At 34.7% G+C, this 25,798-nt stretch overlaps 4 protein-coding genes across 8 annotated transcripts; all 4 read right to left on the bottom strand.

Moving 5' to 3' along the window:
- Window positions 1–991: 991 nt before the first annotated feature.
- LOC111312104 (F-box/LRR-repeat protein 3-like) lies at window positions 992–5,057 on the bottom strand. Its single transcript, XM_022912100.2, has 8 exons — window positions 4,291–5,057; window positions 3,870–3,995; window positions 3,357–3,461; window positions 2,850–3,243; window positions 2,633–2,762; window positions 2,140–2,434; window positions 1,801–2,052; window positions 992–1,435 (listed from the first exon to the last, which is right to left on the bottom strand). The coding sequence occupies exons 1-8, from the start codon at window positions 4,939–4,941 to the stop codon at window positions 1,382–1,384; spliced, it is 2,007 nt and encodes a 668-aa protein (XP_022767835.1). The 5' UTR covers window positions 4,942–5,057; the 3' UTR covers window positions 992–1,381.
- A 2,633-nt stretch (window positions 5,058–7,690) lies between these two features.
- Window positions 7,691–12,382, bottom strand: LOC111312105 (solute carrier family 40 member 2-like). 3 transcript variants are annotated; one of them, XM_022912101.2, is made up of 8 exons: window positions 11,947–12,382; window positions 11,013–11,163; window positions 10,184–10,380; window positions 9,351–9,833; window positions 9,011–9,182; window positions 8,699–8,836; window positions 8,384–8,494; window positions 7,691–8,033 (listed from the first exon to the last, which is right to left on the bottom strand). In XM_022912101.2, exons 1-8 carry the CDS (start codon window positions 12,054–12,056, stop codon window positions 7,899–7,901), a joined length of 1,497 nt encoding a protein of 498 aa, XP_022767836.2. In that variant the 5' UTR covers window positions 12,057–12,382; the 3' UTR covers window positions 7,691–7,898. The 3 variants fall into 3 exon arrangements, with proteins under 3 accessions (XP_022767836.2, XP_089619266.1, XP_089619272.1); XM_089763140.1 differs by having other exon boundaries at window positions 8,699–8,911; window positions 11,947–12,309; XM_089763146.1 differs by lacking the exon at window positions 11,947–12,382 and adding an exon at window positions 11,587–11,911 and having other exon boundaries at window positions 8,699–8,911.
- A 1,015-nt stretch (window positions 12,383–13,397) lies between these two features.
- LOC111311150 (uncharacterized) lies at window positions 13,398–15,980 on the bottom strand. 2 transcript variants are annotated; one of them, XR_016343241.1, is made up of 5 exons: window positions 15,657–15,980; window positions 15,201–15,270; window positions 15,004–15,092; window positions 14,335–14,696; window positions 13,398–13,639 (listed from the first exon to the last, which is right to left on the bottom strand). XR_016343241.1 is itself a non-coding variant. In XM_022910521.2 (4 exons), the coding sequence occupies exons 1-3, from the start codon at window positions 15,828–15,830 to the stop codon at window positions 15,043–15,045; spliced, it is 294 nt and encodes a 97-aa protein (XP_022766256.1). In that variant the 5' UTR covers window positions 15,831–15,978; the 3' UTR covers window positions 13,398–13,639; window positions 15,004–15,042. The 2 variants fall into 2 exon arrangements, 1 of the variants encoding a protein (XP_022766256.1); XM_022910521.2 differs by lacking the exon at window positions 14,335–14,696 and having other exon boundaries at window positions 15,657–15,978.
- A 1,935-nt stretch (window positions 15,981–17,915) lies between these two features.
- On the bottom strand, window positions 17,916–25,391 carry LOC111312106 (protein SCAR2-like). Of its 2 annotated transcripts, XM_022912106.2 has the most exons (10): window positions 25,096–25,391; window positions 24,177–24,340; window positions 23,483–23,606; window positions 23,268–23,397; window positions 22,664–22,725; window positions 21,244–22,550; window positions 18,917–21,135; window positions 18,749–18,835; window positions 18,511–18,615; window positions 17,916–18,407 (listed from the first exon to the last, which is right to left on the bottom strand). In XM_022912106.2, the coding sequence occupies exons 1-10, from the start codon at window positions 25,248–25,250 to the stop codon at window positions 18,354–18,356; spliced, it is 4,407 nt and encodes a 1,468-aa protein (XP_022767841.2). In that variant the 5' UTR covers window positions 25,251–25,391; the 3' UTR covers window positions 17,916–18,353. The 2 variants fall into 2 exon arrangements, with proteins under 2 accessions (XP_022767841.2, XP_022767840.2); XM_022912105.2 differs by having other exon boundaries at window positions 18,917–22,550.
- Window positions 25,392–25,798: the final 407 nt, after the last annotated feature.

The following is a 25,798-nucleotide window of genomic DNA, read 5'->3' on the forward strand; positions in this document are numbered from 1 at the left end:
GCACATCGTTTGCAGTACTATAATATTTGCTTGACTCTGTCAACTTTATACACTCCATTTGTCTACCAAACAAAAGTTTATTATATATTTGGACAATCACCTTAAGCTTCAAACAATGCTTTTTTTGTTAAGCGATTAAAGATATTGTTTCAAGCTTTTCTTTTCTAGTGATGTCAGTTGAATCCATTGCCAAATGTTTGTATAGAAATAGAAGCATTCTGACTGCAATGACTTTGACTGGGTTCAAAATTCCATTCGGAAACGGGATGATGTTCTGAATAAGCCGAGTCTGATTCTTTTGTGATAATATTGATAATAATAAAACCAATATTGCTCCATACACCATGCTATCTATGCAAAGGTTGACTCCACAACTCCACCTATAATTAATGCTATGCCACTTCCAAGGTAGCAATAAAATAAAGCCAATGATCCATCCATTTCCTTGCTAGCCTCCTCAACTCTTATCAGTCATCAACTCCGGCCTTGCCTTGAGTTTAGCTATTCATCTTAGGGTAACCTTTTTGTAAATCACTCTTGGTACTCACCAAGTTGAGCATCATACCAGATCTTCCATAAAATTATTTTACGATGATCATGCTTATCATACACAGGTGGCCTTTTTTCATTTTTTGCTTTATTATAATGATTATTCTTATTACTTTTAAAGATGCAGTTCACATTTGACTCGTTCAATTCACAACCAATTTGAATTACAATGCAAAAACATGTACACTCCTTTCCCTGACCAGGTCAATCATTGCGATCAATTTCTATACCAGAAGAAAACGCTTTTTGGTTAAAAACCAGCTCATTGCCTGATCAAATCCAAAATTTTCTACCAACTGCTGCGTAAATCCTCATTAACAACATCAATTATAATTTCACAAAATAAGTGGATCTTTTCTCCTTTACGAGGCTTTTCAGTAAATTGTCATCTGATTCTATTGACAATTAAGCATCCATAACTAATAATATACATCAAGCAAACTTAGTACTAATAAACATATATATATATATATATATATATATATAAACACATTCTCCAATTCTATCTAACGTTTCAAGTACACGAGACTATGCTAGGCATAGAGCCACAAAGCTCGATTGCTTTGGCATCAAAGGCCAACACTTTGACAATCCATCAACATATGGCACCTGAGGAAACTTTGCACTACTTTTTCATTTGTTGGCAATAGATGTTGACTCACCTAACTGAAGAGATCTTCAAGAATCTGAAAGAGTATCTACACAGCACCTGAAGGCTAATGCTTTGTCAAAAACCTAATATCTTCAATGATTCCCCTGAGTCTACGGCTAGAATCTGCATTTGTAGATAATAGCTGCTAACTCCTCTGATCTACAAGGTCTTCAAGAATCTCTATGGCATTGGATTTTCTAACTGTAATTTCCAACACTTGGGATCCAATTCCACCTGTCAATTGCATAATTGAATCACTTGAGTCTATCATAGAAACATTATTCAAACCTAGTTTCCCCAAAGTTTCTGACTTAGTAGTTAGTATATGCATTTTGTTCATTTCAAGATTGTCAAAGTCCCTTCAAAAATTCAAAACATACAGTTGCTCATAATCATCTTGCAACTTCTTCAGTACGTAAATGAATATTTTCAAAATGCAAAATTATCTTTGTTCTGTTCCAAAAGTATGTCTGCATGACATTTGAAATATATTGCAACTATACTTGTATATCTGTTCTAAATGACATTTAAATGCAACAAGCTTGAATCAAGGCACTTTTGTTACGATAAATTTTGTAACAAAAAATCATAAACCTTACCTGAAGCACTTTATCTCTCCAGTGAAACATACAACCACGTGCTTCCAAATGTTCAACAAGAGGATGGGGTAACAGCCATCTAAATGCTGCCTGAAGTTTCACTTTTGTCAACCCTCCGCATGCCAGTAAGAAAGCTGCTAGTCCACAGGGAGTCAAGCCTTTTAAGTGCAAGATTGTTATGTTCTGTAGGCAGCCAATGCTGGTCAGTGATAACAGTCCTACGTCCGTAACTGAGCTATGGGACAAGTTAATCTGCAAACAAAAGACTGAATCAGATTTTGTGGTATGTCGACTTTTCTTTTGCATGCAAAGTTCCAAAAAAAGGAGAGGGTAACATACTTGTCTAAGGTTTTGAGAAAAATGAGCAAGTGGAATCATTCCAGCATCATCAATGTTATGACACTTTTTTATGTCTAGCTTGGTAAGTTCCTTGCATCCGACGACAACAGCTGTTAATCCTAAAGATGTTATCAGAGAACACCCTCGACTTTCAAGTGTCTTTAACCGTGAGCATTTGGATAAAGATAGCAAGGAACAATCAGTAATATCTATACAGTAGGATATATTAATCATTTCAAGGCCAGGGCAACCTTGTGCAATTGCTAAAATACCCATATCTGTTATTTCTGCAGACCTGAAAACAGCAACCATGTTCAGATAATCATGAATTGCTTTCTTCATTGCATCAATGATAAATCAGTTCATATATATAAACTGTAAGGAAATTTGTTTGCCACAAGACCAAAAGATATTTGACAGATTGTCCCTAATAAATTAGAGGGTAAGGGAAAGAAGAGACAAAAGAATTTTTAATGAAGGTCAAATAGATAACCTGTACAGATCAAGCTCTAGAAGTTTTGGGCAGCCCCTGCCAATATCGATGAGTCCCTCATCAGTTATATTATGGCAAATTCCTAGTTTTAAATTGGATAGTTTGGAACACCTAGAGATGTACTTCAGACCTGCAAACAGAAGATACCATAACTGCATCAAATAATACCATAGTTCTAACTACACTAGCAAAAATGGAAAAAAAAAAAAAAAAAAACCTTTATCGTCAATTTCATTATCTGTAAGGTCAAGCTCTTCAAGCAAATGGCACTGCTGCCCGATCAAAACAAAGGGTTCTCTAGAAACCAGGGTACATGACTCCATCCTGAGAGAAGTCAGAGAGTTGCACAAATTTGTGATGTGGGCAATAGAGACATCGGTTATATTGCGGCAACATGTAATGTCTAGCTTCCTTAAGTCTTTGTGTTTTGTTACAACGAATGAGAGGCCTTCATCTGTTACTCCTGAACATTTACATAAGCTCAGCTCCCTTAATGATACGCACCAATTTCCAATGGTTTTCAACCCATCATAGGTAATCAGACAACCATCCAATTTAACTGATTGCAACAGGGAAAGCTTTTTCAAACAATCAGCAAGAGAAGAAGTTACCTGAAGCATCACCAAATGCTACATTATAAGTAAAAAAGTAGGAGAGAAACCCTCTCAAATATATAAAAGGAACCTGTTGGGACAGGAAGAGATGACCATATAGAGAGACTTACAGGAGAACCATGAGCTAAGGTAAGTTGCTGCAGACCTTCGGCACCATTTATTAGGGAAGACAAGCCATTGTGACTGATATTCTGACAAGCCGACACATCAAGACTCTGATAAAGGACAAATAAGTTGATTTTTGTCAATTAAATACTTTGATGAAAACAAGATTAAACTCTTGATCTGTAAGATATATTGCCTTCAGGATCCTATATAGGCATGGACACAACAAATTCGGTAAACAAACCATCAAATTCAGCACCCCAATCATGCAACGCAACAATAAGATGCACATTGACCCATAAAAAAAATGCAGGAATACTGAAAACAATATTAGACTTTTGTTGAACCACTTTTCAACATAACATAAGTAGATTAGGTAAATGATAACTGAGACGTAGGGTTGAAAAGAATGATCTTAGATATGACAAACTTACCAGTTAAATCCAACAAATTTTAACAAAAAAACCTAGATAATAAATGGAAATCCTAAAATTAGCCAACTTTCCACGAGAATATACCTTTAATGACTTGCATCCATGTTTGAGAACTGCAAGACTGTCATCATCGATACTAAAGCATCCTTCCAGAACCAACTCTTCCAGATGTTGTAATTTCAAGATAGATGATAAACATGTATTTGTAATCTGCACGACGTTAAAGCAATGAATAAGAAAATATATCCCAACGAAAAGTATATTTTCAGCATTTAAAATAGTACTATAAGATATGAAATGCAGCCACTGGAATTTGATCAAACAAGGAATTTCCTTATTGAATAGGCTTGATAAGATTTAAGAACAAGCCAACAACCAAATCTAAAAACAGAGCAAAAGTCTTGAGCTTGAGAGCTAAAATTCTACAAAAATCCCATGTCACAGAGGACGACATAACAAATAAAAAATCAACGAGGAACATACTTGAAACAAAAACGTTACTTACACTCAAGTAAGAGAGATCCAAGTAACAAACATGCTTGCACTTAATAGCAATCAAACCAACACCCAAATCACCAACCCCCAAGCACCATTTCAAGCAAATGAACCTCAACTTTCTGCATCCAACGGCAACACATCCCACCCCCATATCCGTAATCGACTTACACCTCGCCAACCACAGCTTTTCCAAATTCTTAGCCTCGGCAATAGCTGCCATAGCTGAATCTTTCAACTCCGTCCCGTTGGACAAATCAATCTCCACAAGGTTCTTACAATTCAGAGCCAAACCAAACAAACCAGAAGTCGAAAAGAGACGACTTCTCGAGAAATCAATGGAACGAAGAGTAGAGGCGTATCCATTGGATATAATGGAGAGAGAGGCGTCGGATACAAGTGAGCAGAGGGTGAGATCGAGATGGGTGATATTGGGGTAGCGGCAAAGGATTGCAGGGAGGTGTTCCTGGAGGCGGGGCTTGAGGGACTCTCGGTGCTTGGATTCTGCAGCGTAGAAGGACTTGCAAACTAAAGAGAAGGATTTTTTGTCAAGAGGGTTGCGGTTAAGAAGGTCGAGGATCATGAAAATGATCTCTTCAGACAGCAGATCAAAGGGGTTGAAGTTGAATCCTCCTAAGAACTCGTGCTTTTGCTTCTTCATGGTTGTTCGCGTTTTTCCTGAAAAGTTTAGAGCTTGGGCGTGTCGGTCAAGCTTGAACTCGGAGAAAAGATTTTGTGTGTGTGCTTTTAAGGCGGAGAAGTCGCCTAACCGTTACCAGAAAAAGAGACAAAAGTAAGAAAGCGTAGAGTAGAGGGCGAGGAAGAAGAAAGGATTTTACGAGTATAGGCTTTGCGGGGATTTCCGGAAGCTTGGCTTGATTGGTATGTTTTTATACTAAGTACGAAATTACCCATTCCCTCTTTCAATAACTACAAGTATGTGTTTGGCTTAAAGAAGTAGAAAATAGAAAAAGGAAAGGGTAGGAAGGTGAATAGAGGGGGCAATGAGGACCGTACCGCAAAGGACGGGTGAGGACAAGAGGAGGGTAATGTGGGGAATAGAAAAAGTCACTGTCATGCTACAATGAGAACTCATTCGGTGGGAGAAGTATGTGAGGAAGGACAGATTCGAGTGCGGAGTGGAGGACGAACGGATGGTACGAATATTTGACCCAATCCTAATTCTACGTTTCCCCACTCATTCGCGAACCAGCTTTTTTATATTTATTTAATAATAATTTCCAATAAAAAAATATTCCAGAATGAATTTATATATATATATTGGTGGTAGAGGTAGAGAAAGAATATGGAGAAAATTCGCCGTACTTATAATTGGGGTGTGCATAGATTCTAGATAGTACCACTACCCGCCTTACTCAGATAAGAACGGACCGGATCCAACCAAAACATATCATCCCAATAACAAACCCGGCCTTTATTTACGGCAGAAAGTAAGGGAGGAAGGGTGTGACTCGTACCGGGGCTTTCTCATTTCTCATTCCGATACTTTTTTTTTTTTTTTTTCTTCCCATTGAAATTAATGGCTTAATTTGATTCTCTTTTCTTTCAGTGAAGCCTTATTTGGACCTCCTATTGCTATTGCTGTTGTTTTCACTTCTCCTTCCTCTTATCCTTTGTTTTTTTTTTGAAGACTAAAAAAATTTTTAAATTTTTTCATTTTTAATAAATTTTTATATTTTTATTTTATAAATAAATTTTTATTTTTATTTATATTTAAATAAATCCTTACTTCACATGAAAAATTAATTGATGTTAAAAATTTATTTAAATACAAATAAAAATTTAAAGATTTATTTAGATATAAATTATAAATTTATTTAAATAAAATAATAAAATACAATAGTTCTTTTTGTTTTTAGTTAAAAAATTTTATAATTGCAATTGGACATTCATGTCCATAGAATACAATGTTATAAGTCCTCAATGCCCATCGTGACGTGGATCGACACTCCACCAAATTAATGTTATCCTGGAAATATGAATACCTTTTTTCACTTTTTTTTTTTTTTTCTTTTTTAACAAATGTAGTAGTAAATTGTTACTTTTGGTAACAGATTTGTCAAATCGTACGGCTGGGACTGAATCGTAAAAGGACACTTCAACCTGTACGGTCCGAATTTCTACCAGATAACTTTTTCATGATAAGTAAAAGATTTTCCCACAGAGTCGCCATCGTTGTAGGATTACACAAAGCAAAAAAAATCATGCTTGACTGGACTGGGTCTGGGGATAGAATCGAATGCCCTTGGCCCGTTGTCCTTGTTTTTTCTTCTTTTCAAATTTTGCCTATTAATAATGTTCATTATAATAAAAAAGCAAAGATTGTGGACATGATACCGAATGTCGCTTATTTCTTGGAAGTGTTTCTATGGCGGAATATTTTTGTGTGAGTAGGCAAAATTTTCCACCAGAGTGGTGATTAATCCTCCTTCACTTTAATCTCGGACTTTAAACAAGATTTTTGTTTTTTTGGAGTGATACTGAGTGTCCTTTGAGATGTCAAGAATATAATATTGTCCATTCACATGACTATCAAAGTAAAAGGAATATATTCGTTGATTACCCAGATATAAAGAAAGAAAGTGACAAACACTTTCCTATTTTTATTTATCTTGCCTGTTGATGTAATTTTTTAGATGGTGGAGGGATGAATCTTTTTGTTTTGTTTTGTTTTTTTTATTTATTTAGTTAAAAAAGATATATAAATTTTTCCTTGATCTCAATCTCTTAATGCAAACTTCAACATCAGACTTATCAATTGATGCAAATGTTAATCAACGAAATTAATCTTTTGTTAAGCATGCATAAACAGTTATGTTAAACCCAATAAGTTTTAGTCTATAATTTTATTTTATATTCTATATATACCCAAAGCTACAATTTAAGGCTACGTTAATGTTTTTCAGTCCATATGTTACAAAGATTTTATTATTATTTATAATAAGCCACCTCCACTTGAGATTTCAAAGGTCTTGAAGAAGTGGCTCCAGATCATCCCTCTTATTTCTACTTAATTTATAGTAGGTAGTACATATTCAATTTAGATAATTTATAGTAGGTAGTACATATGCAATTTAGAGATATACTTTCCTAATTTCAGTTCTCATTATTAATCATTCCACACAGTTTTTATGGGTTGTTTTTCGCAAGAAAGTCAATATAGTCAGCCACAGAAACATAGCTAATCTTTGACTATTTTTAAGAGTAAAGACCAGGTCGAACTAAATTAATTAAAGAGGATAATGCTTGCAAGAATTCATGTTAGATCAATGGAACTTGCCGGCCATCAGCCTATTGGTCAGATTAAATTACTCCATTAAATGGGTCAGGTGAAGTGCTGTGAATGGTCAGATATACAGAGGCAGCATAATATCAAAATCCGTGAAATCGCTAGTACAAGAAGTTGGAAATAAAATTTATCGAGTCTTTTTTTGGAAGTTACAGTCACTATCCTTCTGAAAAGCAGATCACACTCGCAGAAAAGAAAAAAAAAAATCAGATCATTACATGGAATTCAGATGCAAACATCATAGAAAGAAACAATCATAAAGACCTTGATTTGCAAACAATGGTTCAAACACGCGTTTTCATATCAACTTACAGCCACTGAACTAATGGTATTAGCTTGTCAAAGTGAAAAAGATGCTTCCGAATTCGGTATAGATAGCAAGTGTAAAGGAATGCAGCCAGTGTCACCGCCCCAAAGGACATCAAATTCAACTTCCAAAAATCCTACACAATTTGACAACTTGTGAGTTTAAGTTTGAAGCATCCAATTCTAAAGAGGAAAGTTGTTTTTACGAAAACATATATAATGCATAGGTATCTCTGGTTGAGCACACAACAGCAGCACAACCTGTGCATTTAGCTACTCGCCCACTGTTGAAAACCTAAAAACTCAAGTGGAAATGCCAATACTAAATACAGAATTAAGTCGGAGGAAATAAAAGGAGAGAAGAATGTCAAATTGTTGGCTCTTGTCTTGTGCCTGTTGAACCAAGTGGCTTCCGTGTGATTGCCTGAGGCTAAGCAAGCAGTGCCAGATGCTTCTTTTAAGCTAAATTCTAAGAATAATTAATTACCTGTGGGTTCGAGATTAGTATTCCCATGACATAAGCCATCAAATCCAAGATAGACTGAAGCGAGTTCTGAACACCTCCCACAATGCAACGATCAGATTCAGGAACAAGATCCTGTCCAGGATATGGTGAAAAAGAATTAAGAATACAAAATGCAGCAAGACAAATTTTATTCAAAATGAAGCCATCTAGATCTCAAGCAACAATAAATGCAGCAAAAAAAAAAAAAAAAAAGAAATAGGCTTCCCATCAAAAGAGAGACTTAAAACAAAATTTAACAGTATCGGATCGATTATTAGTGCTAGTTGTATATTCTACCTGCATTTGTTGGATGACGGATAAATCAAACATCCACAAACCAAGCCGAGATATTGCAACTCCACCCATGAGCATGTATGCTGATAAATGGCTATTTTTGACCCATATTGAAGCAACACATAGCAGCAGGCAAATCCACTGAATCAAAAGGTGCATGCCGAAAATTGAATAAGGCAAATAAGACCTTTTATTAGTTCGTGCTCTATAATTCCTCTATGGAAAAACAAAAGGAATTGAAGGTTAAGAGCATCGAGGAAGACTAATTCTAAAATGGCTAAGTAACTCCTTAATTGATGTACACAAGTGTTATACCTGAGACCAGACAGACCAGAGTCCAGTTCTGAGGGTTAAAATACGAGACTGAAGCATAGGGTACACAACTGTTGCAGCTATTCCAATTGAAGCACTAATTCCTCGTGCTATTCCAATTATAAATGCAGGTATGCCTTCCCATTCCAAGACTGCCGTCATCAAAGTCCCAAAGCTGGAAAAACATTAAAACGTGAATTGCCACAGAGAGAAAACATGCTAAATCCAAAACAATTTATAAAAAGTACTAAAAACACCAAAACAACAAATTCAGGTCAGACCAATGAAATAATTACTTATATTTACTTCAGACGTAAAACAAATAGAACTCCAAGATACTCACCTTAGGACAGTGAAATACAACAAAGCTAAAGCAACTCCCGGTAGAACAACATCTTGCTGCAAATATACTCTCCATGCATCAATGTAGGGAACCTTAGAGATCCACTCAATAACTGTACTTACAGAGCTTTTTCCTGTGGCTGCTGAATTCTCTCCATCATTGGCAATTGAACTATTTCTTTCCTGAGAAGCAGATATGCTTTCTTCCACGTTACTTGATGAAACTTTTGAAATCCTCCTTAGGCTGCTTTCACCTAAAGCTGGGATCCCCTTATACACGGACATAAAAAGCCAATATTCCACCCAAACAGATATGCTTGTCCACAGTGCTAAGGCCATAGCAGATGCTTTTAGTGATAAAAAGCTGATAATGAAGCCAGTTATAACTGGTGCAACTAGCTTACAGGTTAAATCAATTCGTCTTATAACAGAATTCATGTCAGTCAGTAAACCAGGAGGATGGCCTGTTGATATCACTACCAACCTGTTCTTGACAAAAAGAAAAAAAAAACATAAACTTTTGGCATAAAAGAAAGGGGAGAGGAACAGGAGAAGAACATTAATAAAACAAGCATGCTTGCTGTATGACGCTGAATCTTTACTTCACCACTTTAACAACTGAACATAGAATTGGAGAAATTGAGAATGACTAAAAGGATATTATTCAATTAAACATAGTCAAACATAGACCTCTTCAGAAACAATTTAAAGATGAAAGGATGGTAGAAAAATAAAACTTCTGGCCATGCATGCTTAAGTAGAATAACACTTTACTCCTCTTTGTATCATAGTCCATATTCTCTTATTTTCTTTCAGAGGACCATATACAATTACCATTCTCTTTCGATCAGGATGGTACCGGCTAAAGTTGACAGCACACCTACAGCTCCGGAGATGTTGGTCAATATCACCAGGGCGATGAATGCTACGAGATTTGTGAACTTCAGGCTTGAAAATACCAATAAGGAAATTACTGCACCTCCAGCAATTATGAAGGAGAGATTCTGGGTTACTAACCAAAGTTGAAGGACCTGCCAACAGATATTTACATATCTAGTCACTCTTTTATCAGTTGTTCAAATTTATTGATTAGCAGTGGGTTGTACATGCTTAGCGAAATGAGTTCATAAAAACCAGCAATCAGCAATCAGCCAATTATGCTTCTTATTTTTAAGAGAAAAATTCTATAGACGATCATTTATATGCTGGCATATCAACTGTAAGCTTATTTAATAGCACTTATTGACTAGAATTTCCACAGGCACCTATACATATGTTAATCCGAATTTTGCATAACTGACAGTTATTTTGCTGTCAGGAGGTAGCACCATGAAGCGATTACTATTAGTTTTTTAACATGTCATGTTACAATAAGCTTCAGTTATAAATCAAAACTTTTGCTAAAATTTTTTAAATCACATGGCTACGGATATTTTCATAATATATTTCATTCCACAAGGTTTACAAACGGGGTTTACATGGAAACTATAAGAATGTATTGTGCTTTATATTCTTTGTTATGTGCAAATTGCATATTTATCCTTTGTATAGTGTGTATATATGTTGAGAATCAATGAGAAGTTAAAACGTCTCTTGATCATTTTATAGAAACTGAACTTTGAATCTTAAATTTCAACTAAAGAAGTAAAGATCTGAAGCAAACCTTTACATATGTCAGCCTATCTACCCATCCGCCAATGATGGGACCAAATAGTGCAGTAGAAGCAGATTCCACAGCACCATAAATAGCAGCTAGGAGTAAAGAGTCTGGCCAAACACTGACCATGTATAAACCGACAGAAAATTCCCACATTCTGTAAAGAGTAAAAGAATCAGAAAGAACTGAAAGGCTTTAAACATGAATTCCAAGGAAGCACACAAGGGAGACAGGCAATTTAGATCATTATTGAACCAGCGATACATGCCTGGCAAAATCTAAGTAGTCAAAAGATGATAATTACCGATTTACTGTGTAATGGATGTATGTTCAATAGAAATTCCAGAAAATTTACATGAAAATAACCTGCAACTAATTAACAGTATTAATTCTTCAAATGTTTCTTCTACGTATCTTCTAGATGCATCACACAATAAAATAGGACACCTTCAGTTTAGCTGTACATCATCAAATTGAGATGGATCCAAATTTTGCCTTTTTTTTTTTTTTAATTTACAATGTGGAAAAAAAAAAAGAAAAAAAAAATGCTTCTTAAGGATAGAAAATTTGGAATACTAACTATGAAGGCAATTGTCTTGAATCAATATCAGCTGAAGAAATTTAGAATTCAAGAATTTGCCATGGATAGTTGTCATAATATTTAGCACTTATTTTGTAAAATGGAAAATGAAACACTCAAATGTAAAGTAACTCCAGCTTCAACCTGAAATGACAAACACTGATAGAACTAATACTTAGTTGCGAAGAAAATCTCCATATATAGTCACAATTAATCCCTTATTTAACAAGTTTAAATATATATATATATATATATATATATATATACATATATCATGTAAATCAATATTCAGCCTCCTTGAAACCATAGCCAGATGGGGGGTGGGGTGGGGTAATGCAACAAGGAGGAGAAGAAAGGAACCTGGCACCCCATCTTGCAAGGAAGTGAGCGGAATATAGATAATTGAGAAGAGATGAAGGAGGTCCTTGTAAGGTTTGATGCTGATAAGCAAGGAGGGGTTGTCTATCCATTTGAATTTAATTTCAGCTGCTAGTCCAATCTTTTCTGGCTTCGATGAGGTATTCAGGTTGACCACTAGTTATGAAATAATTCCAGATCCAAATTCCTTTACATACACGGAGATATATCGATCAGTAGTAAAAATGACTACGGCAGCAATGAGGAGACGTCGTGCAAAATCTCCCAACACAGTTTTTAATTTCAAGTATAGCACTCTAACTGATCTCTCCTAGCTGGGGAAGGCAAAACCAAAACGTGGACTTCATCCGTCATTTTTCATTACTAACTACTAAAATCACTCTGATTTTTTTTTAAATTTATTTTTAAGGAAAAATCTGACTTAATTTGATATTGATGTCGAAGGAATATTTATTTGTTTATTTCTTCTACGATAGGAAAAATAATAATTATTAGGTAGAATCCCGTGCAGCTGCATTCGGAGTTTGAGCCAAGATACCAAATGAATTAGAGGGACGAATGAGCTCTACCTAAGGTCCACACTCAACAAATAAATCAGTTCGATAGAGGTGATCACTAAGCATGCAATAAGTATTGGAAAACTTTTGAGGAGACTCCATTAGTATGTGGCAGCATCTCCCAAATCTTCCAACAGAAAAAAGAAAAAAACTAATTGGCTTTCTATTATTATTCAATCTCTTTCTCTCTCTTTTTTTCCCTTTTTTTTTTTTGTTTTTTGACATGAAAAAAGTTATTAATTAAAACTTGATGATCGTGAAAATGAGCTGATTTTTGCTTGGTTGACTAGATATATGTGAAAAAGATTTCCATTTCAAATCCCAGGTATCTTATCTTTGAAATGGTATTTTAGATTTCAATTAAACTAATTATTCAATGGGTCGGAAGCAAACAAAATAAACAAGTAGTAAGTAGTAGGTTCCTTGCAGCATGTGCCATGTATAATGTATTGATCAGATGAGGAGAGGCATAGGCAGATAACCCACTTCTTTCGCTGCCTCGCAATGCTCAACGTTTTAGACAAAAAGAAAACACCTACTAAAGCGAGATCAACCTAACATGAATGGGAGTTGGGCAACCTAATATGGTTGGATTCTTGCCAGTTAAACATGCACAAAATCACCTCCTCATGTATTAATTTTTATTCTTAACTTACGAGTATCTTTAATAGAATTGTGGCCATTAAGGTAAATGTATAATCCAAGGTACGAATGTTAATGAAATGCCAAGCAATTTGCAATGTCTATGAAAACAAAAGTCACGATTTTAAAATGATAGCATACAACTAATTATAGTTTAAGGGCTACTTTGTTTGCATGACAATACTTGATTATATTTGTTGATTGAACAATTAAATCTTCATGACAAGATAAGAATTAATCATATGGCAAGAAAGGATCATTTTGCCAAAATTAATCATTTCATGAAAACTCAAACCATAGTAAAGACAACCTTAACAAATTATCACATGATAATAAACCGATACCATATGTACCTGGTGAAAGGAAAAGAAAAAAGAATTAAAAAAAAAAAACTTAGCTATGAAAAATGCAAATACAAAACAGATCGTTACAGGCACATTCAATGAGTCAAAACGGTCGTGAGAACCATGTAGACCCTGCAAAGAAGTAGAAAAGATATTAGTTCAAATACAAAGGATTAAACTGGTCAGTACGCATTAAGTAGTTTAGGTTGCTGTCAAATGAGATTAAACTACAAATTGAACATGCTAGTAATATAATACAAGGGATCGTGCTAGTTATCAGTATAAGTTTTACAGGTGTATCTTCTGAATTCGCTAAGTACATTAAATTCATTTATTTGTGTTATTCATTAACCCTTTCTATCCATGTTATTTAAAGTGATATGCCGGGCGTTTTACACTAATGCAAGTAAATAGAAAGGCATAGAAGTTCATTGCCAACGGAAATGCAATCCACAAATTTATAACTAAAAAATAATCAGTACCAAGAGGCTATAAATCCAAATCTGATGCATTGGAGGCAGATATGAGAAAAAAGAGTTCAAAGCTTCCATGAGTAAATAATTAATTTAATTCTGAGCTCATATATATATATATATATATATATATATATATATACGTGATGAAAGAATGCATCTGATAAGTGGACCTCTCTTTAATTATCTTGAACACAAACACTTGGGACCAATTAAAATTGACTAATGAGAATCAACATGAACTTTCTATCTAGTTGATCAGCAACTTTACTCATATGCATTGAGATTTCATCTTGTGTTTCTAGCCCCAAGCCCTGTTAAACAAGGGTGGAAATGAGAGAATAAACTCATAACCTTGGCTGTTCCTTCGCTGAGCAGCTCACAAGCCACTTGATCTTGGCAGAAATTGGGGCTCAGCTTGGTTTCAGCTCAAATATGGCGTGAGTTGAGATACTAGATAACTGATAATCTTAGGTTGGCTCAAACACAAGAATAAATGTCCCTCACAACACATAAAAGAAATATTTTCCAGCAGAAGAGAACTTTTAAGTATGAATATTGGTTAGACTGACACTGTTATTATCCTATTTCATCAAAGTCCAAACCTAAGACAAACAGTTTCATCTCCCACACTCCACCATTTTGAGTTCGTTACAGGGAGGAGCCTTTGTCCTAGTGCAGCAACAGTCCTGGCAATTCCATTTCTATCCAAAACCCTGTACAAATGTAGGCAAATTTGTAGCGAATAATATGAAACAACTAGACTTCTATATTATCCAACGCTAGATAATTACAGAAAAGGACTAACTCCCAAGCCTAAGAATATAAAATGTTAATATCAAACATGAGAAGAATATAAGCATATCCAGTATTCTGAGGTCAATTCCTAACCCAAGCGTCAGGGATGGAGAACTTGGAATTCCTCTTATAAAAGATTGGGTGCAGTGAAGCAAGCAAATTAAGCAAAAAAAAATAATAATAATAAAATAAAAATAAAAAAGAGCCGAGCAATAAGGCACTCACAGTTCTAATGTTGGAAATGCAGAGACCAAGTGTGCTATCTCAAGAATCACCCTTCATTTCATCTGAATCTGAATCACTTGCATTATAACCTGATAAAGACTCACCAAAGCAAACAGAAAATAGAATTAATTCTCATACTAGTATTATAGTACCACTATTACAAAGTGATGAGGATAGTGATAGTTACAAAGGTGAACCTGGATGCTTATCGCTGACTTTCCAGACCGAAGACCTCATCCTCGATGCCCTTGTCATCCAAATTCTTCCCTATCATCCCAACAGACCAGACCAACATTAACAACAAAAAAAAAAAAAAAAAAAAAAAAACAAAAACAGAATGAAGAATAGTAAAAGAAAGAAAAGAGGAAACAACATCAAGAATCTAAAACCCTGTTGCTCCTTTTACTAAACCTTTGAAGCTAAGAAGAAAAGAAAAGAAAAGAAAAGCTCGAAACTTTTCTTCATCTCGTGTAGAATTTTAAAGAAGAGCAAAATGGGAAATTATATAAACTTTATTTGTCTAACTTTTTCCGTAGCTATCAAAAATTGCAAAGCATAAACCCCAAACCCCAGAAAGATAAAATCAATCTCGACGAATAAAAATAAATAAATAAAAGAAGAAACATTTCAAGGATCCGAGAAGAAAAAGAAACCTTTTGCGCATCTCGGGGAACCCCATAACCGCTATAATACATTTGAGCAGTCAGAACCTGCATGTTGACATCCCCAGCTTTGGCTTCCTTGAGAGTGTCTTTGAACCAACGCTTGACGCAATCGGAGACAACCTCGGAGAGTGGCAGGCGTTGAGTGGCACTGGAGCTCTCCATGTTCTTCTTGGAATTGGACTTGCCTTCACTTATAATCCCTGGGTTTTGCGTTTTTCCCAGTTGTGTTGTGATGGTGGGCGGGAGATGTTGAACCTTGTTTGCGCTGGGCCTCTATTTTCCCAAAACATGAGTTAAACAAAAACCTAACTATATTAAAAAAAAAAAACCCAAAGGGTGAATTGAATTATAAAGAAAGAGAATAAAGAGGGAAAATCAATTGACTTTTTCTATTGTTTTTCCTTTTTTTTTTTATTATTATGTTGTAGATTTCTTTTATTAATTACTACTAATAAATTACTACTAAAAAAAACAGCCTAAAAAGTTTCTTTTTTTTTTTTAAGTCAAGCATGTAGCAATCTCAATTTATCCTTAAATAAATTTATTTTTTAATGTAATTATAATTATAATGAAATATTATATTTATATATAAGTATTATTAAATAATTAATTAATAAATTAAAATATAATTAAATAAATTTAATATAAAATTAAATAAATTCACAATAAAATTTTTTTAATTTGATGAAAATATGTTCTTCAAATATCTCAAGGACAAAGAAAAAGAAGAAATGAGTTTGAAATATGGATGAACAATTAATCGATTTGATTCATTTGATTTGAAAAAATAGTAATTAAATTAATTAATTTCATTTCACAAATAATTGAATCGATCAAAAATTTTTAAATAATCAATGATAATTGAATCAATCAATTCGATTGGTTCAATTAAATAATTAAAATTTTTATTATAAATAATTATTTAATTATAAATTTAATTAAATAAAATTTAAATTCAATTATCGTTCAAATTAAATTATTAAAAAATTAATAATTTTAATAATATTTTATAAGAAAAAAATAAATAAAAATATTCATCACAAATTTTTATTTTTATTTATTAAAAAATTAATTAATTCAATTGATTCAATTATTAGTTTTAAAAATAAAAAATTAATCAATTTAATTGATTCGAAAAATCGATTATAACAAAAATCAAAAAAATCAAATTGAATTAATCATTTTTTATCGATTTAAATCTATTAAATTAGTTTGAACCAATTTCTACCTTAGTCCGGGGAGTGGGGAAGGATGCAGTGTTCTTATTTGGATAGCATGGAACAGGAAAGGGAAAGGAAAGAAAGCGGTATGTCATGTCCCGTAAAAATTACTTACTAAATGTTAAGAAATGGAAAGGAGAGAGAATGATAAATTATAATGCAATTTACTGATTTTTTAACAATTATTCTTTGCGAGTTAAAATAAATTTTTTATTTTTTAGTATTTATTTGGTAAAAATTAAATTAAATAATAAAAAATAAATTTTTATCAACAAAAAATAAAATCATTTTTTAAAAAATTATCTTTCCCTAAAAACAATTAAAAAAAACTATGAATATATAAAATTGCTTACCAGCTTATAAGTATAATTTTATTCAAGTTTAATTTTGCATATGATTTTTTAAGTTTAGATTTAATTTCATCATACTCAAAATATTATTATATTAATAAAATATTATATTTAATTTTAATTAAATAATTTTATTTTTAATATTGTAATATAATACCACTAATATTTTAAAAATAATAATACTATTTTAAATATTTAAAATATTAAAATAGATGGTTTTACTTTAAGTGTTAATATTAATATAATATCGTAATATTTAAAAATATTATTAAAATATAATTATTTTTTAATATTAATAATTGTAATTAATAAATAATTTCAAATAATAAATATCTTTAATATTTAAATATATATATATCAATATTATTTAAATAAAAAATAAATTAAAAAAACAAAACAAAACAATAAAAATTTTCTTAAAGTCAACTTTCACGGCCAAATGTTATCCTCAAAATCCCCCGAGTTGGAGGTTTAGAAAACCCAAATGAAAGATTTGGAGTTACAAAACCTTGTAGATCCCTCATATCTTCCTTCATTTATTTCAATTTCATGAATTTCCTTCGATGCTGCTCAGACATGGTACGTATTGATTTATACAATTGCTCCAACCACTATTCATGCTCAGATCCATCCACCATTCATGTCTTCAATAACAATTTACAGAGAAAAGCATCATCAACACAAACATGCTCACAGACTAGTAATTTTTCAAAAACAAATTTACACGTTTAGAGATCTTCAAATAATACGACACATCATTTGAATGTCGCAGCGCTTGCACGCCGACCCCCGTGAAAGTTTTTCTTGTATAAGCATTACATTTCACCGCACATTGGATTCCTTGAATAAATACATACATATATATGTATATATGTATATATACTATAGCAGAGAGCCAAGCCAAGTGCCCGTGACTAAAAGTCTCCATTGTGTAAGTGAGATACACAATGGGAAGCGCAGAATATTATACACCAACGGAATGAGAATGTCGAGGAAAAGAATATACCAGTGACCATACCAAAGATATTTCCTATTCACTTAGATGGACAAAGTAATATTGGATCAAACATTTTGAAGAAGTAACCACAAAAAAATGTTCCATTGCCTCAGTCCTTTCAAGAATCACTCCAACTATCTTCATCATCATCTTCGTCACTTCCAGCCAATGCCTATTAGAACAGAGATGATTTTAAGAATTGTACACTCATTAAATGCCAGATAATAATAATAATAATAATAATAATAATAATAAAGACGATGACAGACAGAAACCTGGCGAATTGCATTTGCTTTCTCCAAGATTGCTGCAACTCTTAAGTTGGTTTTAGGACCCTGAACACTGGGTCTGGTCACCACCGCAGGCTTCAAGTTGAAGGACTGTAGAAAGCAAAATAATCAACCCTCAATTTATCCAACAGTTGCATTTCCCACCTTTAAAAACTTTTTTTTCTTTCTTTTAAAAAGAAGGGAACAAAATGAATATTAACAATTAGGGGGAATAAGATTTAACCTTGGTTCGTATCTGTTCTAGCAAGGAATCTCTTTCTTCTACCTTTGGAATGATTGGAGGGCGAATCCGCTCAGTTACCTTTCTCAACTGAAGAAAATTCAAACTGTTACTTCAAAAAAAAAAAAAAAGGGCAGACTGAAAAAATTTGAAATGCAAGGCCATAATTACCTTGCTTTTGTCATGCGCAGCAACAGCATCAATGAGAGGATTGCGAGGTCGAGGAAGCTTCAAAGTTCGATTCCCATTTGGGTTTCCATCTTCAACAACCGGTAATAGAGCAAGCATAGTTGATGGCCATGCTGCTTCTTCCTCTGAAGTTGACAAATCATGATGCACAGTTGTATTCGATGTCTGTGCAGTTTCTCTCTCAGGAGCTGCCAAACCATGCTGAACAATGGCATTTGATGTCTGTGCAGTTTCTCCCTCTGAAATTGCCAAACCATGCTGAGGCTGCTCTTCTACTTCTTTAGGAAGATCCTCTGCTATCTTGGTTGGAATCTGCTCCTCTCTCTTAGTTTGTGGGTGCACAAATATATCAGGAGGATTCCCCAGTTCTCCCTCAGAATTTTGTTTAGGGTGCCCACCTTCCAAACCTATATCCAGTACAAATTGGTTTGGAGGATGTGTTGTTTTCTCATGAGAAGATACAGGAATATGTCTAGAAATTGTATCAGTAGCTGGCATCGGCAATGAGTAACTGGATTCTACCATATCACCCTCCATAGCAATGGAACCATATTCAAGGCTTTCATTACATATTATGGGTAATGTTAAAAATGGGTTTGAGTGTGTTCTATCTAAACAGACATCACTGTATTGGCTATTTGCATTGCTACCCATAGTTGGAGGGTGCATAGAGAAAGAACTGGGCTGCATGCAATCAACAGCCAATTGATCAGACAGATGACCAGACCTCTCTTCACCGTCCACAATGGGTAAAAAAGGGTTTCTAGGTTGTTCAATCCCTTGCTCTAATGCTGGTAAACCAAATTGAGCTTTTTCTTCAGTTCCATATTCTGGAACCCTTGGGAATAACCCCTGGCCCTGTTCAACCAATTCTCTTTGTGAAGCTGGAGAAACATGTTGAACTCTCCCTATCCTCCATTGCATTGGAGGAAGAGGAGGCAATGGTGGCAGTTCCTCCATGCTAACTTTAGTTGCCTCAGGAAGCAGGCCAAAGGCAGGATGAATAGGATCTGATGGATAAATCTCTTGCTTATCCTGCCTACCTAATTTTTGTGAAAACTCTAATGAAGGCTTGCTCAAAGAGCCTTCTTCGGAATGTTCAATAGAAGTTTGTAAGCAATTTTCCTGATCTATGTGATCCAGAGACTGTATCTGATTGGACAGGAGATATGATGAATTTGAACTATCTTCAACTATATGCAGATTTCCCACATCATGCTGATTAGTGGGGAAGTCTGATGACTGTTCTAAAGAGGTTTCTTTTTCTGAGAAGTTGTAACTAGATGAATACACCAAATCTGCCCTACTCACCATCAGATGACTTGAATATTTCAATTCTGACCCTTGATCGCTCAATTCTGAAGAAGTTGGTGAAGCAGTTAAATCAAAGAAATTCAAACTTTTGGTTGGTTCAGCCAGGGACGAATAGTGAATATCTTCTTGTAAATTGGAATTGTTGTGAGAGACTGATTTGCGTGAAGTGGAATCTATATCTGCTGGAGTACCATCCACTGGATTTGTTTCTTCTCGTGTCTCTAACTCTATATGACATCCTTGAGAAATAACCTCATTAGATTCCGGTTGTTCCACACATAGATCTGCAGCACCGGAAAGAGACTCTTCCAAATTCATTAGATTTCCAGATTGAGAACAAATCAAATTTGAAGATTGAAAAGTAATATTATCAACACCATCATCAAAGTCAGTAGAACCACAAGCAGCAGTGGATACCGCAATACTTTCAGCTAGAACATTTTCAGATGCCAGATCATCTAAGCCCACATGATCCTTGAGGTCCAAATTATCAGCGCAATGAGATTGAAGATCACAAGGTATAGCATCTCCATCCACCACATTCACACTGCAGGTAAATTCCCTAGTTTCTTCTCCCTCTGCAGCATCAAAAAGTTCATCAACATTTTGCTTCTGTTCAGAATATGAAGCTCCTACCTCCGTTGGGTCAACCTCAAGTTCTGGATCATCGTGTAGTATGTCTGAAAATTGCTGTTCATTAAAGCCACAAATCTCCGAAGTATCCAGCATAGGAGTCATACATTCTGAGTCAAGACCAGCTTCTAAAGCAGTATCATTGACCTCTGAAGATAAGTTGACAGGCCTCTTAACATCCAAACCTTTAGCTGGTAGTGTAATACCTGAACCTCTTTCTACTTCTGCCAAGGTTGAACAAGGGAGCTGCTCCTCTGTCGATAAAGTAATGGAATATCGTGAATTCATTTGGTTGACTGAATTTTCGGCATAACTTTCTCCAGTAAAATCAGTTTTAAGAACTTCATCTAAAGGATCCTTACCACTTCTCTTTTCAGGAGCAAGCTGCAAAATGTTTGATAAATTTGGCAAACCATCAGAAGAAACATTTGTGCCTCCACAGTCCAACTCATCCACTGGATGGCTTTCAGTAGAAAGAGTGAGCAAAGAAACCTCATATTTCTCAGAAACGTCAGCAAAATTGACTTCTGCAGAATCAGCCAAATATTTTCCACCATCACAGTCTGACACATCAGAATTAGTTTTAACACCATCAGAGGGCACTTCATCAAGCTGCTGTTCCAGCAAAGAAAATACCATTGAATTGGCTTGATCCAACAAAATATGCGTGGAATTCAAATCTTCAAGACATGAACTATAAGATGCTTCTCCAAGATCAGGAAGCCTACATTCGCCAAAACAGGTATCTTTCGGTGACAAAACCTTATCAGAACTGGAACATTGCATCTCTGAACATGCAGGAAGCTGGATGGATGGTGCCTCAACAATCTCTGTAACACAAGTTTTATTAGAAGGGAACACTTTAGCTGCTACTTCACCATCTGACGGCATATCTTCAGCCAGATTGTCTAAAGTATCAGAGTAGGAAAAACTAGATGTTCCTTTCTTGAATGAGCTGTTTCCATCATCAGATACAGAGATCACAACTGAATGAGAATCTGATGAATGGGCTTGGACCTCAAGCTTTTCGTCAGTTGCATCAGAACCATTTAAGAAGCCAATGTCGTTCTTAGATCTGTATTCATTGTCTGTATCCATTTCAGATTCCATGGTAGTAAGGGCATCCATGTAATTGTCAACCTCACTGGTCATGTCATCAGAATGGTCCCCATCTGTGCTGCATTCTCTTCTGCCTTCTCCATCTACTATTATTTCCTTTTCAATTGTTACTTTATGAAAGGGAGGGGGAATTCCATCCGTGAAATTACTTGTTGGTTCAGGCACCCGCACAATCTCTCTGTCGATGACTTGTCCATTCAACTCTTCCATGGCAGGTTTCAGGACAACTTCTTGGACAGTAGGTGAAGAACTTGAGGTTTCCTTTCCTTGTGATGAATTTTTCACAGGACTCACTGTACCAATTTCAAGTATTTCAAGTCCAGATTCACTAGAATGATCCAATGTCAATCTCAGAGGTGGTGGAGTACCAGAGGCCTCATAAACTGCTTTATGGTCCAGTGAGGGAGTCTCAAGGAATTTCTCCATGTAACCTTTCCCAGATTTTGAGTGTAGTGGAGATTCATTTAATTGCCTTCTTTTTAGTTTTACAAGACGGGCAGGGTCATTGTAAGCATTCTCAATACGCTCCTCCAAAAACAGCTGCTGTAATCTGCACTATTAGAAAGTAGTTCAATCACCAAAAAACCATATTAAAACATTAACATGCATGCTTAATCAAGTAGAAAAAGCTCTATGGAACAGATGCAGAATTGAAGGACCCACTTGGCATGTGATGTCGGTGCAAATTCTGGAGTCTCCAGATTCCTCCAGCGTGATCCTTTCTTCTGAGAGAAATAAAATATTAAAAGCTGTAAGGACACAGGCAAAAATACCATATGGCACAACTAGCCGAAAATAGAATGAAATTGTGAGTTGCTTACAAAAATCAAGATGAACAAAAAGTTACCATGTGCTGCCCACTCTTTTAACAAATAATTTCACTCTATTGACATAGAAAAGGAAAAAAGAATATTTTGTACAGATGATAAGAAACTTAATCAGTATTTTGATATAATTTGTGCAAGTCACCCAAAATGCAACAAGTGCACCTCAAATGGAATAGGGCCTGAGATATGAAGTGTGCTGCTAACGTGAAAGCACACCTCACAATCAGATATTTTTTAAGTTAGGAGCTAATCTCTAAACTTGCCATGAGTCTGCTCAAACACAAACTCATAGATTGCTATCATGAACTGATAAAGACAAAGGGTAATTCAACACTATCAATGGGGTCATATATTCCCCCCTCCCCCGCCTCCCAAAAAAAAAAAAAAAAAGAGAGAAAAAGAATGGAGTTACATTTCTGCTTTTTTTTTTCCTTTCCTACCTTCACTTTACGGGCTTTCTTTTCTCTCTGAAAGTCTACTGGTTCAATTCCAGGGAAAGCTGATTCTGTTTTAAAGAATGATGGATCAGTGTAACGCTTTAAACACGCCCCAGCACCCGCAACATCAAATCTGGAACAATTATTAGAATATTCATCATCTGAAAGAAATTTCCTTTCAACAAATTTACGACGGTTAAGATATAAGGTAATCTTACTTGTCCAAAAGGAATAACCGTGGAGGGCCCCGACATTCCTCGTAAGAATCCAGCACACAGCGAGGTAAGTCTCCACGAGTGATCAGATTATGTTCAGTGCGCATGTTAGGATGCCAGTCAACACCTGCGAAAAGATAATACATTTATCCACCAGTTTAGCAGATAATGCCTTTGTGCATGAAAACTCCAATTTCTATTTAAGAACCAAAAAAAAATAAATAAATAAATCACTAATTAGGTCCATCACTCAAAGCTGACTCATCATATGTGGGAATGCAAAATGCATCCATGCATACTGATCCCATGACAAATTCCACCAGGAAAAAGTCATGAAAAGAATCTTTTGGTTTTTGGTTAGATAAACAAACCTTCTTTTTACTCTAAGATCGTTACAGCACATGGGGAAAGAAAGTCATAACGGTAATGCCCATATCAAAGGCACGAGGCACTCAACCCCTAGAAACTAATGTAGTTGTTTCAAAAATGTATAGATCTAATTTCCAATAATGCAATCAATGTACATCTAGAATATAAAATAAGAAACCAACACATATGCCAAAAATTGCGACAAGAAATAATATCAGATCCCAAGCATAATAATCAAATAGTGAATAAAAAACATTTTTAAGAACATGTACATAAATATAATGACATGTTTGTGTAAAAAATATGTTAGCAAGGATTTGAATCTAACCTGCATTGGTAAAGAATAATGAATGATTGGTTTGTGATAAAAATGCTTTTTCAATGGAAGGGAACTCCGCCTCAAGTTGTTGGACTCGAACCATTAGACCATGGCCTCTTGCAGCAGTTGCCATTACCTCTTCATGCAAGTCATGGAAAATCTCAGCAGCAAACCTTTATCAACCATGAGGAAAAGCAATTTAAAACCAGATAGAAGATGGAAAGCCAAAAAAAAACACTCACTTCAAATTTGCCACCAAAGTTCTACAACTCCAATATAAAACTATAGTAAATGAGCTAGTCAAACCATGAATCCAGGTTTATAGAGAAATTCCCGATATGCATAATTGCAACTTGTGTAATGCATTTTTTTTTTTAGATTTTGGTAGACATCAACTTGAATTGAAGTTCTGGATTCCAACTGCTAAATTGGTGATCTCCCGACCACAAGTTCCACAAACCAGAAATGTTAAAAATACAAAGAAACTCACCTTTTGAAAAAAAAAAAAAAGTTGATCACAGAATCAATTAAGCAAATTCCAAGCATATCTCAGATTCAAATGGCAGGAATTAAAATTCCAATTCGGTATATTTGAGAAAACTTTTGAACAGATTCTGGTAATTTCTATAATCAGAAGCTCAAAGCAAAGAAACTTAGAAACAAGAAAACTAATTAACCAAGAAAATTTAAGCCATCTGATATCAATAAATAAATAAATAAATAAATAGTATATAGTAAATCTAAAAGCTCAGCTTCCAAACAGAAATCAAAATTGAAGATGAGTTCACCTCCAAAAACGCAAAATTCAAAGATTAAAAGACTTATGAGCTGGCTCATAGCAAAAACTAGAGCTAAAACCAGACAAAATCGCACGTCCCAAAAAAAGGAAGAGAGAGAGAGAGAGAGAGAGAGAGAGAGAGAGACTGACTCGGCGAGGTCACCGAGCTGGCGCAAAAGACCAACAAGGCCAGCCATGGCGACGCCTTCAAGTAAAGCCTCAGGATCATCCTTGTCGGCAGCTCTATGGAGCTCCGGATCCGCCAAGCTATACTCATTCCTTATCTGGTACCTCGTCAACGGCATTTTTTATCCTCTCTTCCGGCAAAAAGAAGAAAGAATCCCTAAATTTCTCTGTATATCGAAAAAGAATAAAATTTTATCTTGATGTTTGAAACCGCATTCACTTGAGTGATTTTAGGTTGGCTTTGTTGAACTTTTGATTTTAAGGAAACGAAGGAATGAATGACGAATGAATATATACAGTCGTGTGAGAGAGAGAGAGACTATTTTGTAAATAACTTTTTTATTATTACTATTAGTAAAAGTAGAAGTAATAGTTTGAGTATTTTTTTTTTTTTTTTTTAATTTTTGGGTGAGAAGTAAGAAATTAAAAGCAAAGGAAACGGTGGGAGCAGTATTATTATGTGCGGCGCACATCGTGCCGATTATGATGCGCTCCTTCTCTTTTAATTAGAATTTGGCTCATGCTTTGCTACTAATCGCATTTATATTCACATTTAGGTTGAATTTTTATAAAGAGTGTGAGTGTTCAACTTTTTAAAAAAAAAATTATAAATGTTAAAATTTAAAATTATTAAATATTATTTTTAAAAAATGATTGTATAATTTAA

The sequence above is a fragment of the Durio zibethinus genome, chromosome 1 (genome assembly GCF_047325235.1).
Source record: "Durio zibethinus cultivar Kanyao isolate XHJ-2024 chromosome 1, ASM4732523v1, whole genome shotgun sequence".
NCBI lineage: Eukaryota > Viridiplantae > Streptophyta > Magnoliopsida > Malvales > Malvaceae > Durio > Durio zibethinus.

Excerpts from the sequence above, each read along its gene's own strand:
- LOC111312104 (XM_022912100.2), bottom strand. The coding sequence starts at position 4,941 with ATGAAGAAGCAAAAGCACGAGTTCTTAGGAGGATTCAACTTCAACCCC. Across the intron at positions 3,462-3,869 it reads ATGGATGCAAGTCATTAAAG|AGTCTTGATGTGTCGGCTTG; the intron begins GTATATTCTCGT and ends GTCCTTTATCAG. Across the intron at positions 2,053-2,139 it reads TTTCTCAAAACCTTAGACAA|ATTAACTTGTCCCATAGCTC; the intron begins GTATGTTACCCT and ends TTTTGTTTGCAG.
- LOC111312105 (XM_089763140.1), bottom strand. The coding sequence starts at position 12,056 with ATGGATAGACAACCCCTCCTTGCTTATCAGCATCAAACCTTACAAGGA. Across the intron at positions 9,183-9,350 it reads TTGTATTTCACTGTCCTAAG|CTTTGGGACTTTGATGACGG; the intron begins GTGAGTATCTTG and ends ATGTTTTTCCAG. Across the intron at positions 8,912-9,010 it reads TCTGGTCTGTCTGGTCTCAG|AGGAATTATAGAGCACGAAC; the intron begins GTATAACACTTG and ends GTTTTTCCATAG.
- LOC111311150 (XM_022910521.2), bottom strand. The coding sequence starts at position 15,830 with ATGGAGAGCTCCAGTGCCACTCAACGCCTGCCACTCTCCGAGGTTGTC. Across the intron at positions 15,271-15,656 it reads TTCCCCGAGATGCGCAAAAG|GGAAGAATTTGGATGACAAG; the intron begins GTTTCTTTTTCT and ends TTGGGATGATAG. Across the intron at positions 15,093-15,200 it reads AGTCAGCGATAAGCATCCAG|GTTATAATGCAAGTGATTCA; the intron begins GTTCACCTTTGT and ends AGTCTTTATCAG.
- LOC111312106 (XM_022912105.2), bottom strand. The coding sequence starts at position 25,250 with ATGCCGTTGACGAGGTACCAGATAAGGAATGAGTATAGCTTGGCGGAT. Across the intron at positions 23,398-23,482 it reads CGGTTATTCCTTTTGGACAA|ATTTGATGTTGCGGGTGCTG; the intron begins GTAAGATTACCT and ends TAATTGTTCCAG. Across the intron at positions 18,616-18,748 it reads TAGAACAGATACGAACCAAG|TCCTTCAACTTGAAGCCTGC; the intron begins GTTAAATCTTAT and ends TGCTTTCTACAG.